Source organism: Pteronotus mesoamericanus, unplaced genomic scaffold, assembly GCF_021234165.1.
Source record: "Pteronotus mesoamericanus isolate MK-2021 breed Mesoamerican mustached bat unplaced genomic scaffold, CSHL_Meso_final contig_20, whole genome shotgun sequence".
In the NCBI taxonomy this organism is placed as follows: Eukaryota; Metazoa; Chordata; class Mammalia; order Chiroptera; family Mormoopidae; genus Pteronotus; species Pteronotus mesoamericanus.
In genome coordinates, this window is record NW_026555085.1 from 62,987,965 (window position 1) to 63,006,937 (window position 18,973).

General features: G+C 38.5%; 1 protein-coding gene across 2 annotated transcripts in view; it reads left to right on the forward strand.

Moving 5' to 3' along the window:
- AFG1L (AFG1 like ATPase) overlaps positions 1–18,973 on the forward strand; it is a 197,605-nt gene that overhangs the window by 135,465 nt on the left and 43,167 nt on the right. For both annotated transcript variants that reach the window (XM_054569795.1, XM_054569796.1), the window contains one exon: positions 1,833–1,915. In XM_054569795.1, coding sequence (XP_054425770.1) covers positions 1,833–1,915 — 83 coding nt within the window. The remainder of the gene's footprint in view (positions 1–1,832; positions 1,916–18,973) is intronic.

Consider the following 18,973-nt stretch of genomic DNA (forward strand, 5'->3'; position numbering starts at 1 on the left):
AGATGTTTCTTGAATTATCCCTCAAATCCTTGCTCACCATTGTTTTACTGGACTGAATTTATCTATATCTATCTGTCTGTCTGTCTGATATACATCCCCCAGCCCAAAATTAAGTCAACTGACCAAAAGTTATAGTAAGAATTTTAGGGGGTGGGTGTGGTATGTCCATACACATAAGCGCCCTGGGGAGGGGCCATGGAAAGGAAAGTAATTGGAAGGAGAGAAGGACATCAGTGGCACAGGATGACTCAGGTTAAAGGGAGGTCTTTACTGCAGAAGGAACTCTGAAGACTGATGACTGGGGAGGGAACTAAGGGACAAGAGTAGTAGCAGTCATTTAGAAGTGAAGGGCAGGTATATAAGCTTTGTCCACAAAAAGTCCGGTCATTGTTAATATAATGAGAACGGTTTGTGCCATATCAATGTAACCTGGCAGCCTAGGAGAGTGGACTGGAATGTGCGTGCATGAACAATGATGACTTCACTGTACTAGTCAGTGGGGGCAGTAGACACTGCTGAATGAGAGCATGTGACTGTGTGGCCATTGTATTCAAAATGACTGAGTGAGTAGAGGAACAAATCTGCATCAAATTTTGCATTAAGCTTGAATGTTCCTCCGTGGAAACTAATGGGATGATTCAGAAGGTCACAGCTATGAGCAACTGGTGATTGGCAGCTTCATCATGACAATGTGCCCTCTTATGAATCACCTCTCGTGCAGAGTTTTTTTGCAAAACATCAAATCCCCCAGGTGACTCAGCCCCCTACAGACCAGATTTGGTGCCCTGCGATTTCTGGCTTTTCCCAAAACTAAAATAACTTTTGAAAGGGAAGAGATTTCAGACTGTCGATGAGATTCAGAAAAATACGACAGGGCAGCTGATGGCGATTGGGAGAACTGTGTGAGGTCCCAAGGTGTCTACTTTGAAGGGGACTGAGGTGTCATTGTCCCATGTACAATGTTTCTTGTATCCTGTATCTTCTTCAGTAAATGTCTCTGTTTTTCATATTGTATAGCTGGATACCTTCTGAACAGACCCTGTACATATTGCAGCACTTGCTGTGTATGATCATCTGGTTTAAAATGTGGATACTAATGTTCTGTCCCAACTGACCTAGCCTGTCTCTTGCCATTGTGATAATTAAGAGCCATGAGTTACTCTTTTTGATAGCCTCCAGCTTCTCACTGCTGGGTAATAGAAATTGGGAATTTTAAAAAATGGCACCATGGATGTACCTGGAGAATATTACGCTAAGTGAAATAAGCCATTCAGAGGAAGACAAGTACCATATGATTTCACTCGTATGTGGAATCTAATAAACAAACTGAACTAACAAGCAAAACAGAGACAGACTCATAGATAGAGAACAGACTGGCGGCTCTGAGGGTGGCGGTAGGGGTGCTGGAATAGAGCAAAATGGAAAAAGGACTCACGGACATGGGTAACAGTGTGGTGACTGCAGGGTGGAGGGGGATATAAGGGAGACAAATGGTAATGGAAAAAATACAATAAATAAATTTTGAAAAATGCAAAAAATAAACAGTATGATTTGAACATAAAAATGTAAAGCAATTACATGGGGGATTTGCTGACAACATTGTTTTATTAGATAACTTTCAGGAAGGCATGCTGCTAATTTTTTAAACTGATGTTTTTTGGCTTGCTATATATTTAATATTCAAGTTTTATGATTCTTATATGAGTTCTATTTTGTCATAAACTCATTATTGTTGAGAAAAATGTCAAAAATTAAAAAAATAGGATAGCAGAATGATTATAATTCTAAGCCATAATGCATTTAAGAAGATATTTTATGTGTTTGGATTATAGGAGTACTGTAATACGGTCCAGTTAGACTCTGGGATAGATTACCGGAAGAGGGAACTTCCTGCTGCAGGAAAACTCTACTACCTGTAAGTCTGTTCTTTTCTAAATTTTAATTTTCTTATTTTTTTTACACGCCCCCAACTGGGTACCTGGTCCACAACCCAGGCATGGGCCCTGACTGGGAATTGAACTGGCAAACTTTTGTTTCACAGGCTGGTGCTGAATCCACTGAGCCACACCAGCCAGGGTGTCTAATATACTCTTATTCCATACACAGTTGCCAAATTTATATTAATGATACTCCTTTTTCTAATTTCTTTTCCATGGCTAAAATGGTTTCCTATTGCCTATAGGAAGTCTATTCTATTCTGGCCTATGTTAAAGTCCCTTTGCTAATACCATACTGTCTTTACTTTTAATGCTTTTTAAAAATTTATTGATTCTATAGAGAGGAAGGGAGAGAGAGAAACATTGATTTGTTGTTCCGCCCATTTATACATTCATTGGTTGACTCCTGTACGTAGCCTGACCAAGGATCAAACCTAAATTTTAATTTTCTAAGCTTACTGTTTAATAATAATCAGAAAAGGATGAGAAAAATAAACAAGGTAATTAATTATTAGAGCATGAAAGGCTAGTTTTGAGCCCTGTGATTTTTAAAATACAAAATATTAAAATATTAACTTCTTTGAACTGTGTTATTTGCCATCCACATTTGCATGATTTATAATGTGTGATTGGATGAAACCCTAATTAGTTTTTTGGGGAGGAGTGATGACAGATGGTTAGAAAGTAATGAGTATGCTCTTATAAGACATCTAGTAATAAGAAAATATCTTTACTATGCTAAAGTAATTATTTGTAGACATCTTCTGATAAATGTTCCTTTTCTGTTCCCCGAAAATAGTTGTTTCATTTTGTCAATCTGTTTGTATTTATTTTTGTTGATTGACTTCCATACATAACTATGTAAAATATATGTACACAAGTACAGCTGGATATATTTTGTCTTTTAAAGGCTAAAACTTTCCTGAGTGGACCAATTTATAAATACATGTCTTCATCATGCGCAGTTAATGCTGAAAAACAAATACAGTTGTTTTTTAAAAAAATGTTTGTTAGAACCTGAAAAGGAAGAAGTGCTTTACAAATGCAAACTGTTGTTTTGTGTATGCCACCAGTGTTTGGCACATTGTGGGATCCCAGAAAATAGATCTGTCTAAGGCAGCAATTGTCAATCTTTTTCATCTCATGGCACCTATAAAGTAATTACTAAAATTCTATGGCATACCAAAAAAAAAATTTTTTTTTTCCGATCTGACAAAAGAGTAGGTATAATTTTGATTCATTCACACTAGATGGCTATTGTTATATTGGTTGTTGTCATTTTTTTATTTGACTGTCTAAGGGAGAGGAGGTCAGTGCCCCTGACTAAATAGTCAGGGATCGCATGTTTTAAAAATTCTAGCAGCACACCAGTGTGCTTCTTGAAGCATACCAGTTGAAAATTGCTGGTCTAAGGGCTAATTGTGATTTAACTCTAAGGCATGTTTCTGCTAATTTAAATTTTGATGACAGTGAGTATATGAGAGGTTCAGAAAAGTTCTTGTGTCTGCCACCTTGTAAGCAGAAGTACTTTACTGTTTTTGAAGCAGAAATTAGCTAGAAAAATCACATAATTAAAATTGCATACTTTACAGTGGACCAAGGGGACTATTTCAGTTTATTATTCAGATTCTGATGATTATTTATAGGAGGTTCTTCATCTGCCCTTAAGTACTTTGTCTTTAAAGTACTTTATAATTTTAAAAAACCCTTATAGCACTTCTTCTCCCTTTAACTTAGACTCCCCCCAAACCCCATTTTCTTTTATGTTTGTGTTTTCTGGACTTTTTATTCTTCTGATATTCTCAGGCTCTCTTGATTCTCAGCTTCTTATTTTTTGATATTCCAGGTGTGTGGTGCTTAGAAATTAATTTTTTATTATTATCCCCTTTATTCCTCAAAGGTAATCCTTGGTTCCTGTTTTCTTACAAAATGTACCCATATGTGGGAGAATTAAAACATTTTTCTAATGGGAAGCTCTGTAAATAAAGATGGTAGTCTGGGTCTAAATCATGACCTTTGTTTCATAGTGCCAGAGAGGTCTCCGTGGAACCTACAGGAGGTGGAAAGGCTGCTTTTGCTTGGAGCATAGACATTTTATCTTTTGACCTACCTTTGTTACTCCTTCCTCTTCCTGATAAAAGTAATACAATTCTAACACAATGAAATTCAGGTTGTGCTTAAAACACGTACTGGGAAAAAACAAACTCTAACAACGTCTGAGTCCAGGAAACGAGAATCTACAAAGGATTCCATGAAGCTCTGGAATAGCTTTCTTAAAATATATATAAATTCATTTAATCCTCAAGGAAGGTAGTTTTGGTGATGAATTTAACATCAAAAGGGCTTTCACAATAGTCTGGTAACCAAGAAGAGAGAGGCTGGGGGCACACCTGTCAGGAGGGTAAGGCAGATATGCATCTCTGCGGAGAATTAGGAATTAAAATATATCATCTCAGAAGTGGGAGAATGATATTGGATACCAGGACAGGGTGATCGGGATATAATTCATTTTGTTTTACATGGGCCCTTGGATAAGAAAGAACGTCTTTTATGACGGAGTAAAAGAAAATTTCTTGGTGTTATATTAGTTTCTGATTTAATTAGATTTCTTTTTGTCTTGTTCTTATATGAAAACATTAATTTTCCCCGTAACAGATTTTAATGTACCATGCTATATATTTCCCTTTTAAAGCATGTGTTTATTTTATTACCCTCTGCTTAAACCTCTGTAATTGGTTCCTGAGTGTGCAAGTCCGGACCACCCCCAGGTCAATTTCACGAGCACACCAGGGGCCTATAAAGAAAAAATTTCTAGCTTCCTTCCAGGGGAACACCAGGTACTATCTCAGAATTTCATTTAAGCAAAATCCCATATATGGTCTTTAACCAAATAGAAATATTCATTAATTTAGTATTTTATTAGTCTAATTTTCCAAAACCAATTAAAATGTCCCCAAACACAATTCAAATAATATCAACGATTACCATAGATTTTTTAAAAACTACCCAAAAAGTTGATGCGGAACATTGTCTGGTTTACACAAGACATTGTACATTTGTTTCTAATCTATTTCTCTTGTAGTTTTATATCATATTAAATTTAGAAATCCCTGAGTACCTTTATAACTAAGTTGTAGATGCTTTTTAGCCTATCTCAAGAAGTTTTCAATCTCATATAAAACAATCTCAGAGAATTTAAATTAGCACGGTACAAACCACAGAGGGCTTGAGTGCAAATATCCAAACCTTTACATAGATAAAAGTACCCCATGGTCATCCAGTTTTCATTCCACTGTAACCACATGGTCTTCCTAGAGATGAGCACAATCATTTTCATGCTGGTTGCTTGGTGGCTTGGGCTCAGGAAGGTAGATTCCTCTGTGTGGAATAGAGTTTGCCTAAGTCCAAACAGGACAACCAAGCACTGGGCTTCCTTTTCCATTTGGATGGGGTCTTGGACCAGTAATTTATTTTGAGCTGCCTGGTGTTTGCCTGGAATAGCCCTATCCCATGCCTTCCACAAACTATAGCTGCTTCAGATTAGCTCTCTTCATGGGGACTGGTGGCACTAGAGGTTTTTATTTTACATGTCAATGAGCATCTTATTCAAAGAAGGAAACACCAGGACTGAGGGATACATCGGATTTGCCCCAGGTCATTTTCCTTGTCACTTCTGTGAAGGTAACGGGTTTCCTGAGAAGAGGTCAGTCAGGTCACGTTGGACCCACCCTTTATCTCTGTCTCTTTTCCTTTTCCCTTTGTCACTCAGAAGCAGAGTTATATAGCTTCCCTTTTCTACTAAGTCTGTTGAATGAACTAACTGCAGGTGCGGGTAGGGAGAGGGTTTCTATGTAAACACTCTGTCATGCTCACATGCAAGCTCCCCATCTTTAGCATAGCCTCAGATAGTATGCTGTGTTGGTTCCCTCCTTGCTCTCTAGTCCCATTGGTGGGGTGGAGGGGGGGGCGGGGGGGGCGTGGTGGATGGTGAGTATTGCCGAGGGCTTAGCTGGTTACCTGCATGGGCCGTGAATTGTGTTATAGGAGAGGAACGCTGAGTTTGGGGAATGTACTATTTTCTAGCCAGAAGTAAGCAAGCTTGCTTTGCGTCTGAAGGTAGACATTGCCTCAAGGCTTCTCACTACAAACACAACCTGAGAAATGGTTAGGGCCTTGCATTCTGGGCAGACTCAACAAGACACATAGGTGAGAGAGTCCCATGGAGGACCGTTTCTCCCAGCAGGGTACATTTACCAGTCTTTTACCCTTAAAGAAGCTAGATTTTATTTCATTTAGCTCCTCTTCACTGAAGTCATCTACGACTTCAACGAAATTACATCTGAACACATTTTTCAGTTATTTAATTTTTCAATTAAATTCTCTCAAAACTATTTCAATTCCATGTATTTGGGGACTACGGATCATACAGAAAATGATGAAAATGTGTTACAACTGTTCAGACACAGCCTCCAAGTTCACATATTTTTCCCTGGCTAATATAGTAGAGACGTTTATCTCTCTTTTGAATGGATTTAAAAAAGAAGTTTCTCCTTATATACTTTTATCAATTTTCCTTTTACCAATCGTTCATGTCTCAAGTACTCTTCAACATTCCCCTTGGGAAACAGCTATTCCAAATAGGAAATCATTCCTGAGAATATATCTTTGAACCATTAAAAAAATGTTTGTTGGCAAAAGCACAAAGCTTCAAAGTTACAGCTCTGTTTTAGAAGGTCTGTGAAAGCACAGTCTGGAGCTCATACAAGTTAAAATGTACTTCCCCACAATAAAAAACTTATTGTTTCTTGTCGGTGATCTTCCCTACACACACTCTTTGACTCTCAGCTGAGAGAAACAGATCAGTGAAAATTTAAGACATTTCTTTTTGTTTGTTTATGCTTAATTGATTATTTCCCTGATTTGGTTAGAATTTTTTAGAACAAAAACAAGGTTTTTATTCTCTATTGTAAACCTAGGTCCTTCTACAATGCCTGTCTTAAAATGTGTACTCAATAAATATTTGTTGATTAAATGAATAAATTGTAATAATAACAATAAGAGTCACCATTTAATGTGTTTTTTCTTTGTGTGTTCAAATCCTGGCTCTGCCACTTATTAGCTCTGTGAACTGAGATAAGTATCTTAATCCTTCTGTACATCAGTTTTCAGTTTTCTTTTTCTTGTTTTTTTATTTTTTTAAATATATATTTTATTGATTATGCTATTACAGCTGTCTCATTGTTTTCTTCCCTTTATTCCCATCCCTCATGACCACCCCTCGCCCTAGAATTCCCAACCCCCTTAGTTCATGTCCATGAGTTGTACATGTAAGTTCTTTGGCTTCTCCATTTCCTATACTATTCTTAACCTCCCCCTGCCTATTTTGTGTACTCTTTATGCTGCTTATACCCGGTACCTTTACCCCTATTCTTCCCCCACCCCATCTCCATTTCTATGATTCTGTTCCTGTTCTAGTTGTTTCCTTAGTTTGTTTTTGTTTTTAGGTTTAGTTGTTGATAGTTGTGAGTCCATTGTCATTTTAATGTTCATAGCTTTTGATCATCTTCTTTTTCTTAGATAAGTCCCTTTAACATTTCATATAATAAGGGCTTGGTGATGATGAACTCTTTTAACTTCACCTTCTCTGGAGAGCACTTTATGTGCCCTTCCATTGTAAATGATAGCTTTGCTGGATAGAGTAATCTTGGATGGAGGTCCTTGCCTTTCATGACTTTGAAAACTTCTTGCCAGCCCCTTCTTGCTACAAGGTTTCTTTTGAGAAATCAGCTGATAGTCTTATGGGAACTCCTTTGTAGGTAACTGTCTCCTTTTCTCTTGCTGCTTTTAAGATTCTCTCCTTATCTTTAATCTTAGGTTATGTACTTATGATGTGCCTTGGTGTGTGCTTCCTTGGGTCCAACTTCTTTGGGACTCTGAGCTTCCTGGCTCTCCTGGAAGTCTATATTTCTTGACCAGATTGGGGAAGTTCTTCATTATTTTTTCAAATAAGTTTTCAATTTCTTGCTCTTCCTCTTCTCCTTCTGGCACCGCTATGATTCAGATGTTAGAATGTTTAAAGTTGTCCCAGAGGTTCCTAAGCCTCTCCTCATTTTTTTGAATTCTTGTTTCTTCTGTTCTGGTTGAGTGTTTATCTCCTCCTTCTGCTCTAAATCATTGATTTGAGTCCCAGTTTCCTTCCCTTCACCGTTGGTTCCCTGTATGTTTTTCTTTATTTCACTTTGCGGGGCCTTCACTTTTTTCTCTACTTTGTGACCATACTCAACCAATTCAGTGAGCATCCAAATTACCAGTGTTGTGAATTGTGTATCTGATAGGTTGGCTATCTGTTTATCGCTTAGTTCTATTTTTGGAGCTTTGATCTGTTCTTTCATTTGGGCCATATTTCTTTGTTTCAGTGCTCCTGTTACATTGGGAGGGCTGGAGCCTTAGGTATTCACCAGGGCGGGGCAACCCAGGTCACTGTCCGTGGGGGAGTGGTCCTAGAGGGAACAATGCCGCTTGCTGGACTCTCAGCTGCCTTTCAGTCCCTTCCTCTGCTACCCACAAGCAAATTGGGCGCTTCTAGTGCTGATTCCTGGGTGGGTGGGTTTGTGTACATTCTAGGACCCTGTGGGTCTCTCCAACAGACTCCCCTGTGAGGCTGGGAGGTTTTCCTGCCATTGCAACCCTCACAAGTTTTTACAGTCAGTGGTTTTGAGGCTTTCGTTTCCCACACTGGAACCCCAGATTGCACAGTGTGTCTCACTCCCCAGATGTTCCTTTCAGTTTATCTGCATGCAAATGTGGGACCACCCAGTCTGCCAGCCACCACCTCATCCGCCTGGTCCTCCAGCTGCCACCTTGCTGCGCGTCCTCTCCACCTTGGCTGCCCGTCTCCACCCCTCCTACCAGTCTGGACGAATGTTTCTTATTTAGCTCCTTCGTTGTCAGACTTCCATACAGTTTGATTTTCTGGCAGTTCTGGTTATTTTTTGTTTTTAAATTTGTTGTTGTCCTTCTTTTGGTTGTACAAGGAGGCAAAGTGTATCTACTTATGCCTCCATCTTGGCTGGAAGTCTGTACATCCAATTTAAGACATTTCTTAGCTTGATTGTTACGTCTCCATATCCCTTAAACTTTGATGGAGATGTCTCTTCTGGTTCAGCAGAGTCCCCATTCCAGGTATTTCTGACCCAGGCATTGGAATCTGTAGTTTGAGTCTCAGTTTTTCCTACCAGTTAGAGAACCAGCCGCATCATTCCTGTTTCATTTCCCACTGAAGAACCTCTGAAATAAAAATCTGCCAATAAAAGCAACTTGAAAACAAAGTTTAGCCCCCATCCTTTTAGGCTGTAATTTGTTTTAGTTCCATGTACTAGGCTGTGCATAGTCCCTTGCAGGCTGTATACTTACCCCACTGAAATAATTTATTTCTCATCGTTACAAAAAAGTTTCCTATGAACTTATGCTAGTTATGGCCTGCCATGCTCCTTTTCCCTTTGTGTCCCTGAATTTTCTCATGTATCTTTTAGAGAGTCTTGTATAGTCATATCATACCAGTTTCTGACACTAATTTACATGGGGTCACACTTAGAGCAGTGACGGTATTGAGAGAGAAATACTATACAGTTGAAGGATATAAAATTTATTGAGCAGCAGAGGATACAAAAGCGTATCCATGTGGAGTCAGTTGCACAAACAGAAGACAACATAGCATATTGTCATTTGAAGTTGTTTTTCTAGCCTGTGAGTGTTCATTAGCTGACAGGGAGAGCAAGACAAGGATCTCATCAGGTCACCTTTGCATTCTTGGGCGGGTAAGTTGGGAAGAGTCCAGCGATATGCCTGCCTGCTCACCAGGTACAATTACCAGGTGCAAACCCTAGGACAAGCCTGGCTGTTTACTCTCAGTCAGTGTGAACCTAAGGTCAGTTTACCATCCTTCATCAGCACTAGACACTAGGCCTTCAAAGTCTTTTCCACAGACGGCAACGGATAGAATTTCCATCTCTGGCAGTTAGAGAAACTGTCTAGTTTCATGAGGTTCAGGCAGTTGATCTGGCCAATTTTTCAGCCTGGGGAAGAGAGGAACACCTTTGGGGACATTTTGATTTTTACAGATTAAGTTTTATTCCTTCTTAGCATCATGATGCAGAACATATAGGCTTATTTACTTAAGAGATAATCATATTCATTAGCTAAAATATTTACTGATAAAATAGTACAGTATCTGGGATATGCTTCAAAAGAATCCAGAGTGGGGGAATTAAGAGAAGGTGTAGATGAAAAAAGATTGGACATGTATTAAGGTTTTATTATATTATTGTTTCTACATATACTTTATGTGTGAAATTTTTCATAATAATAATCTTTAAAGGTACAAAATCCTCTTTATTTTCCAGTCATGCTAGTGAGTTTTATTGATTCTATTGACTTTCTCAAAGAAAAAGCTTTTGTTTTATTGTTTTTCTCTATTGCTTTCTGTTTTCTATTTCATTGAATTCTGCACTTTATTATTTATTTTCTCCTTAATTTAGATTTAATTTGTTCTCTTTTTCTCATTTTTAAAGATAGAAACTCAAATCCTTGATTTTTAAACCTTTCCTCTCTTCTTACACAAACATCTTAATGTTACAAATATTCTTCTAAATACTACTTTCATTGCTTCTCATACATTTTAATATGTGATGTTCTCCCTTGTGATTTATTCTATGACTCATGGTTATTTAGAAGTATGTCGTTAAGCTTCCAGACATTTGGTGATTTTTCTATACATCTTTCGGGTACCATCCCCAGATTAATTCATTGTGATCAGAGAACCATAATAACATATTGTACAGTTGAATCCTTCAGATTTATCAAGGCTTATTATATGGCCCAGAATCTGATGTATCTTAGAACATGTTTCTTGTGCACTTGAAAAGAATGCATATTATGCTGTTGCTGGTAGAATGTTTTTTAAATGTTATTTGGGTCAAGCTGGTTGATAGTGTTCTTCAAGTTTCCTGTACCCCTACTGATTTTTCCTCTACATTTTCTATCAATTATTGAGATACAGGTGTTGAAATTTTTGTTTTTTTTCTATTTCTCTCTCTGTGTAGGTCTCATTTTAGTACTCTATCTTGCAAATTTTAGCTGCCAGAACCTCCCCAAATTCTGAATTCTTGTTTTCTGATCTCACAGAGGCCATTGGGATCTGGTTGGGTTCCCTTTCCTGAGGCCTAGAAACACTCACCAGGTAGTAATGAGGCTCACCTCATTTGTTTTCCATCCCTCAGAGATCACTGCCCTGTGCTTTCTTGTATCCGATATCTGAAGACTGTTGTTTCACGTATCTTAGACATTTTGTAGTTGTTTAAAAATGTGGGTAAATCTTGGCCTTGTTACTTCAATATTGCCCAAAGTAGAAGTCTTCAATTTATTTTCTTGAAAACTGGTAAATAAAAGGAAAGAATCAAGTGTTTCTGTCTGCCTGTTTTAAAGGAACTAGTATAGTAATCCTTAGTATAACAAAAAATGATGGGGGTATTTATAGAAATTTTCCATGTAACAAATGAGAAAATGAGAGAATTTGAATAGGTAAAGAATATCACCATTTTGAAAAGCCTTCATAATTTGGATCTAGCTAATGATCATAAGTTCTATAATAATTGTTATAGAAATGGGACATGAATTTGATCAATTTATAGGAAATATTAGGGGTGATAGAATACATTAAATGACAGCACAGGAGTATATTAATAAAAATGTAGACTATATTTTCAAAAATTACATAAATAAATTACTTCTTCAACAATCAACAAGAAAAAAGAGAGTTAGAGAGGGAACTCAGAATTTAAAGGAGACTTAAAGATCATGTAAACCTTTTCCCCATAAGCGGCCTGAGATGACCTTTGAAAATGGTTTGCTATTTTTACCCAGAAAACCCCACAGAATTATACAAATCAAGAGATTCAAATCTTTGTGTTCACTTTAAGAACACTCGTGAAACTGCTCAGACAATCAAGCATATGCATATCTGAAAAGCCACCAAGTATCTGAAGGATGTTACTTTACAGAAGCATTGCATCCCATTCCATCGTTACAATGGTGGAGTTGATAGGTGTGCCCAGTGTGGCTGGACACAGCATTCGTGGCCAAAAAGAGTGCTGATTTTTTGCTGCACGTGCTTAAGGATGCAGAATGGTGATAAACTTAGGGTTTAGATGTAGATTCTCTGGTCATTGAGCACACCCAGATGAACAAAGCTCCCAAAATATGGAACAGAATGGACAGAGTGGATGAACCCGTATTTGAGCTCTCCCTGCCACAGGAGATGATCTTTCCTGAAAAAGAGCAGATTGTTCTTCAACCAGAAGAGTAGCTTGCACAGGAAGAAAAGACAACCCAGAAGAAACTGAAGAAACAAAAACCTCATGGCCCAGGGGTAAATTCAGCATCAAGTAAATACTAACAAAAGTTTTAAAAAAGAACATATAAACCAATTGCAGTATATAGAGTTTGTTTGGATCCTGAATCAAACAAATTATAAGAACAGAAACAAAAATAAAACAAAAACTGTGGAACAATCAGAGAAATGCAAACACCAATTGGATATGTCATGACATTGGAGAATTATTGTTAACTTTGTTGTGATAAGGATATTATTTTTGTTTTTAACAGCTTTATTGAGATATAATTTACGTGTCATACACTTCCCAATTTAAAGTGTATAATTAAGTGACTTAGTATATTCACAGAATTTGCAACCATTACCACAATTCACTTTAAAACATTTTTATCACACCCAAAAAGAAACCCTACATCCCTTAACTATCACCTTCTTCTTCCCACATCTACCCCTGTTCCCCTGCCAGCTCAGGCAATTTCCTAGTCTACTTTCTGTCTCTATAATTTGCCTATTCTGCATATTTCATAGAAATGGAATTATGATAAGATGTGGTCCATTGTGGTCCATGTTGTAGTAGGTATCAGTACTTCATTCCTTTTTATTGTATTCTGTTGTATAGATATACAACTCCTATTTATACATTCATCAGTTGATGGACATATGGGTTATTTCAACTTTTTGGCTTTTCTATGAAACACTGCTATGAACATTCATGTAGAAATTTTTGTGTGGACTTATATTTTTATTTTTCTTGTATAAGCTGAGGAGTGGAATTTCTGGGTGTGGTATTCTGTTTAGTCTTTTGAGGAACTTTCAGACTGTTTCCAAAACAGCTGTACCATTTTTAATTTTTTAAATTTATTTTTAATTTTATTTTTTCCAACACCATTTATTCCCTCATACCCTCTTCTCCCTCCACCAACTCCCCTGCCCTCCACAATCACCACACTGTTGTCTGTGCTCATGAGTTCGTTTTTTTTTTTTTTTTCTCCCTCCCTCCACACTCTCAACTCTCCTCAGAGCTGTCATCCTGCTCTCTATGACTCTGTCTCTATTTTGCTTGTTAGGTCAGTTTGTTCAGTATATTCCACATATGAGTGAAATCATATGGTGCTTGTCTTCCTCTGACTCATTTATTTCACTTAGCATAATGTTCCCCAAAGCCATCCATGCTGTTGCAAATATAAAATTTCCTTCTTCTCCGTCTCTTCCTTTTCCCTCTCTTCTGCCTTCTCTTCTCCTCCTCCTCTTCCTCTTCCTCTTTCTCTCCTCCTCTTTCTCCTTCTCCTCCTTCCTTCTTCTCTACTTCCTCCTCCTCTTCCTCTCCTCTCTCCTCCCTCTCCTTCTCTGTCTTTATCTTTGTCTTTTTTTATGTGTGGCCAAGTGCAGCTGTACCATTTTTATAGTTCCACCAGTAGTGTATGAGGATTGCATTTCTCCACATTTGTGCCAGCACCTTTTGATCATAGACATCTGCATCAGTTTCCTAGGGATGTTGTTACAAACTACCACAAACTGGGTAGCTTAAAACAACAATTTTATTGTCTTACACTTCTGGAGGCTAGAAATCCAAAACCAAAGTTTTGGGAGTATCATGTTCCCTCCAAACCTTTTGGGGAGAAACATTCCTTGTTGGATCCAGTCTGCTAATATTTTATTAAGGATTTTATCATCTATGTTCATTGGTGATATTGGCCTATAATTTCCTTTCTTTGTAGTGTCTTTATCCTGTTTTTGGAATTAAGATAATGCTGGCCTCATAAAATGAGCTTGAGAGTCTTCCCTCTTCATGAGTTTTTTGGATAGTTTGAGAAGGATAGATGTCAGTTCTTCTTTGAAGGTTTGGTAAAATTCTCCTGTGAAGCCATTTGGTCTAGGATTTTTGTTTGGAGTTTTTTAAATTGCTGCTTCAATTTCACTAGTAGTAATCTGTCCATTCAGATTTTCTGATTCTTCCTAATTCAGTTTTGGAAGATTGTGTGTTTCTAGGAATGTATCCATTTCATCCAGATTGTCCAGCTTGTTGGCATATAGTGTTTTGGAATATTTTCTTCCAATCCTTTATATTTCTTTGGTGTCTGTTGTTACTTTTTCCCTTTAATTTCTTGTTTATTTGAGTTTTCTCTTTTTTTCTCAATGAGTCTGGTTAAAGGTTTGTCAATCTTGTGTGTTTTTTCACAAAGGACCAATTCTTGGTTTCATTGACCTTTTGTGTTGTTTTTTAAGACTCTGTTTTGTTTATTTCTGCTCATATCTGTATTATTTCATCTACTCACTTTGGGTTTTATTTGTTGTTTTTCTAGTTTCTTTAAATGTAAAGTTAGATAGTTTATTTGAGATCTTGTTTCTTGAGGTAGGCTTGTAATGCTATGAATTTTCCTTTTGGGACTGCTTTCACTGTGATCCAGATTTTGGGTTGTTGTGTTCTCATTTTTATTTCTTTCAAGGTGTCTTTGATTTCTTCCTTGATCTCATTGTTATCCTATTCATTGTTTAGTAACATGTTATTTAGCCTCCATGACTTTGTGTGTTTTCAGTTTTTTTTCCTGTGATTGATTTCTAATTTCATACCATTATGGCCAGAGAAGATGCTTGATACGATTTCAGTCTTCTTAAATTATTGAGACTGGTTTGTGTCCTAACATGTGGTCTATCTTAGAAAATGTTCCATGTGCACTTGAAATGAATGTAAATTCTGCTGCTTTGGGGTGAAATGTTCTTAAGGATGCAGAGTGGTGAAATGTTCACCTTTTGGGTGAAATGTTCTTAAGGATGCAGAATGGTCCTTAAGATAACAATTAAATGCATGTGATCTAGTGTATCATTTAAGGCTCTGTTTGTTTATACATTTCTCTCTGGAAAATCTATCCATTGAAGTCAAGAGGGTTTTAAGTCCCCTACTATGACTCTATTACTGTCGACCTCTCCCTCTATGTCCATCAAGATTTGTTTCTGTATATTTAAGTGCTCCTATGTTAAGTGCATAAATGTTTACAATGGTTTCATCCCCTTGTTGAATTTCTCTCTTTATTAACATGTAGTGTCTTTCTTTGTCTCTTATTACAGCGTTGGTTTTGAAGTGTTTTGTCAGATGTAAATATTGCTACTCTAGCTTTTTTTCCCATTTCCATTTTCATGAAATATCATTTTCCATCCATTTACTTTTAGTCTGTGTGTATCTTTCATTCTGAGGTGGATCTCTTGAAGACAGCATATATATGGGTCTTGTGTTCTTATCCGTTCAGCTTCCCTCTCTCTTTTGATTGAATCATTTAAGCCATTTACATATAAAGTGATTCTAGATAGGTACGTATGCATTGTTATTTTTTTCTTTTAACTGTGTTCCTCTGTTTTCTTCTTCGTCTTAAAGAAGACTCTTCAACATTTCTTATAATACTGTTTTAGTGGAAATGAAGTCCTTTAGCTTTCTGTCTTGGAAGCTCTTTATTTCTCCTTCAATTTTAAATGATAGCTTTGCTGGGTAAAGTAATCTTGGTTGTAGGTACTTGCTTTTTAGCATTTTGACTATTTCATGCCAATTGCTTCTGGCCTGAAATGTTTCTATTGAGAAATCATCTGACATTTGATGAGAGCTCCCTTGCAGGTAACTAAGTGTCTTTTTTTTGCTGCTTTTTAGATTCTCTTTTTGTTTTTTACCTTTGCCATTTTAATTATGATGTGTCTTGGTGTGGGATCCTTTGAGTCCCTTGTGTTTGGAACTCTTTGTGCTTCCTGGACTTCCATGTTTTTCTTCTTCACCAAGTTAGGGAATTTTTAAGTCATTATTTCTGCAAAAAAGTTCTTGATCCCTTCCTCTCTCTCTTCCCCTTTTTGTATCCTTATGATGCAGATATTGTTATGCCTCATGTCATCTCAAAGGTCCTTTAAACTATCCTCATTTCTTAAAATTCTTTTTTTTTTTGCTCTAATTGGCTATTGTTGTCTACCTTGTTTTCCAAATTGCTGATTCAATCTTCTTCCTCTGTTTTATGTTTTCTAGTATATTTTCATTTCAGTATTGTATTCTTCATTTCTATTTTTTAATGGTTTCTATGTCCATCTTTGTGCTTACTATCTCTTTTTTTTTAATCCTCACCTAAGGATATGTTTATTGATTTTAGAAAGAGAGAGAGACATTGATTGGTTTCCTCCCATACATGCCCCAACTGGGGATTGAACCCGCAACCTTTTGGTGTATGGGGTGATGCTCCAGTCCACTGAACAACCTGGCCAGGGCTACTGCCTCTTTTTTAAAGTTCTCATTAATTTCATCCATTTGCCCCCTAAGTTCCTTGAGCATATTTATAACCATTGTTTTGAACTCTGTGTCTGGTAATTGCTTGCCTTGTTTAATTAGCTTTTTCTGGAGATTTCTTCTGTTCTTTTATTTGGGTCATGTTTCTTTGTCTCCCCATTTACCTGCCTCTTTGTGTTTGTTTCTGTATATTAGGTAGATCTGCTGTGACTCCCAGTCTTGATAGGGTGGCTTAATGTAGTAGGTCTCCTGTGGGATCCCATGACACAGTCTCCTGGATCACCTACGATGGATGCTCCAGGAATGTCCCTTGTGTGGGTTATGTGAGCTTTTCTGTTGTAATTGAGTCTTGATTCATATTGGCCCATTTGTGTGTGGGGTCAACCCTCAGGCTGGCTAACAGTGAGGATTTACCCTGACCACAGTGTATGAGCTGCTGTGCAGGTGCTGACCACATGAAACAGAATTTGTCTCAGTAGGATCTGGTGCCTGTTAAGATCTCCATTTGGATATGCCACTTGCGAAGCTAATTAGATCCTGCTCCGATGTTGTCTGAAGCCGTCCACTGGGTGTGTTGATTCTGAGGCCTCTTTGGAGGTATTTTGGTGCATACCATTATCAGATGCTACCTGTGACTGGCCCTGGACAGCCTGTTTGAAGCTACAGAGCAATCCAGTTTTGGGCTGCCTATATTGTGCCTGGGTGTCCATAGGAACAATCAAACTATGCACCAAAGCTGGTTTTTTACCAGCACCAAGACCAGGGGCAAGTCAGTGAAAGTTCTGCTTTTTAGGAATTCCCAAGGTTTGCATCTGCCTGCCTCCACCTGCCAGCTGCCTGTTATGCTCAGTCACTGAAAGAGCTTCTAGCAGTACTCAGTTTGCATGCAATATTTTCTCAGTGAATCACTAGGTAGGGGCAAGAGGTGTCCACCATATCTTCATGGGTTCAAACTCAGTGCCAGTGCTGGGTCTGTGGCCATTCAGCAAATGCCCCAGATATACCAAATGTAGCTGCCACATGCTGGTGCTCGCACCCCTTTGTGGTGGGGCCAGGCCTCAGGAAGTCATCAGGGTGAGGTCAACAGAGTTTTTCAGGCCCAAACAGACCAAGATTTGTCCATGTGAAGGGAAGGTTCTATGCTGGTTAAATGGGAAAAATTTTCCCATCCTAGAGCCACACAACAAAGTCTATCCTAGATTCTGCCAGAAGCCCAATCTTGGCAGTGGGGGGCCACTGGGATTCAGGAGAAGGGGAGGTGCTGGTCAGGTTTGGGAGAATTTGGGGTGTGGCCCCTGCTCCAGAGCCACACAACTCAGTTTGTCCCCAACTCTGCCCAGACCTTGGTAGGAAGGAGTCACCAAGAGTCAAGACGGTAAGGCCACCTGCTGGGATCCATAGAGTGACGTTAGCAGATCTCCCATGAAGGGGAGGCTCCAGTCAGGTTTGTGGGAAAGTGAGGACAATGGCCTCTGCTCCAAAGCCACACGACTCAGTTACTGACACCCCCTGAGTCTGCCTAGATCTCTACACCCTGGTTCACACAGCTGACTCTAGCAGAGTAAAAGCTTCACAGGGTAAGTTGACAGGGAGAGCAGAGGGTGGGGCTATTGCATTTCCTTAGGCTGATGCCATGTGATGGACATGCTCTACCCAAGAAAGTTAGCGTCTGTATTGCAGCAGAGTGAGTCAGCACAGGGAGTCTTGGCAGCTGTCCTTTCAGCTCTCTCCCCAGAGCCACAAACCCCAGTCTTTCCTCCCAGGACTCTGGTCCACTCTGCCATCCCTCTGCCAGAGCCCAGGGTGAGTGGCGTGAATGAGATTTTGTGCATTGGCCCTTTAAGTGGTTGCCTGTGTCTCAAGTAGATTCCCATCTCTTTCTGGCACACAGCTGACTTTCACAAGCAGATTTTATGTGGGTACCTCTTCTCAATTCGGGTGCCCTAGGCTGGGGATCCCAGCATGTGGTTTAGAGCCTATGCTTCTCAGAGTGAATCCACACAGCTGAGATATCCCTCTGGAATCTCATCCACCAAACGAATGAACATGGGAGCGGGGCTAGCCTTTTTTGCATCTCCACCCTTCCTACATCTCCGCCCTTCCTACCAGTCTCTATTTGACTTCTTTTGTAAATCCTTGTTTATAAGACTTCTCTTCATCAGCTCTTCAGTTGGTTATTCAGGTTGATTTCTCTATATTTTAGTTTTACTTCCAGTTTGGTTCTTGGAAAAGGTGAGTGTAGCTTCCACCTACTCCAGTACCATCCTGGATCTCCATACTTTAATTGCTTTAATGACTTCTTCACTATATTTTTTATTTTTTCTTGTATGAAGTTTCATTCACATTGAAATGTTGTTTAAAATTCAAAATGAAGCATCATTTGTTGCAAAG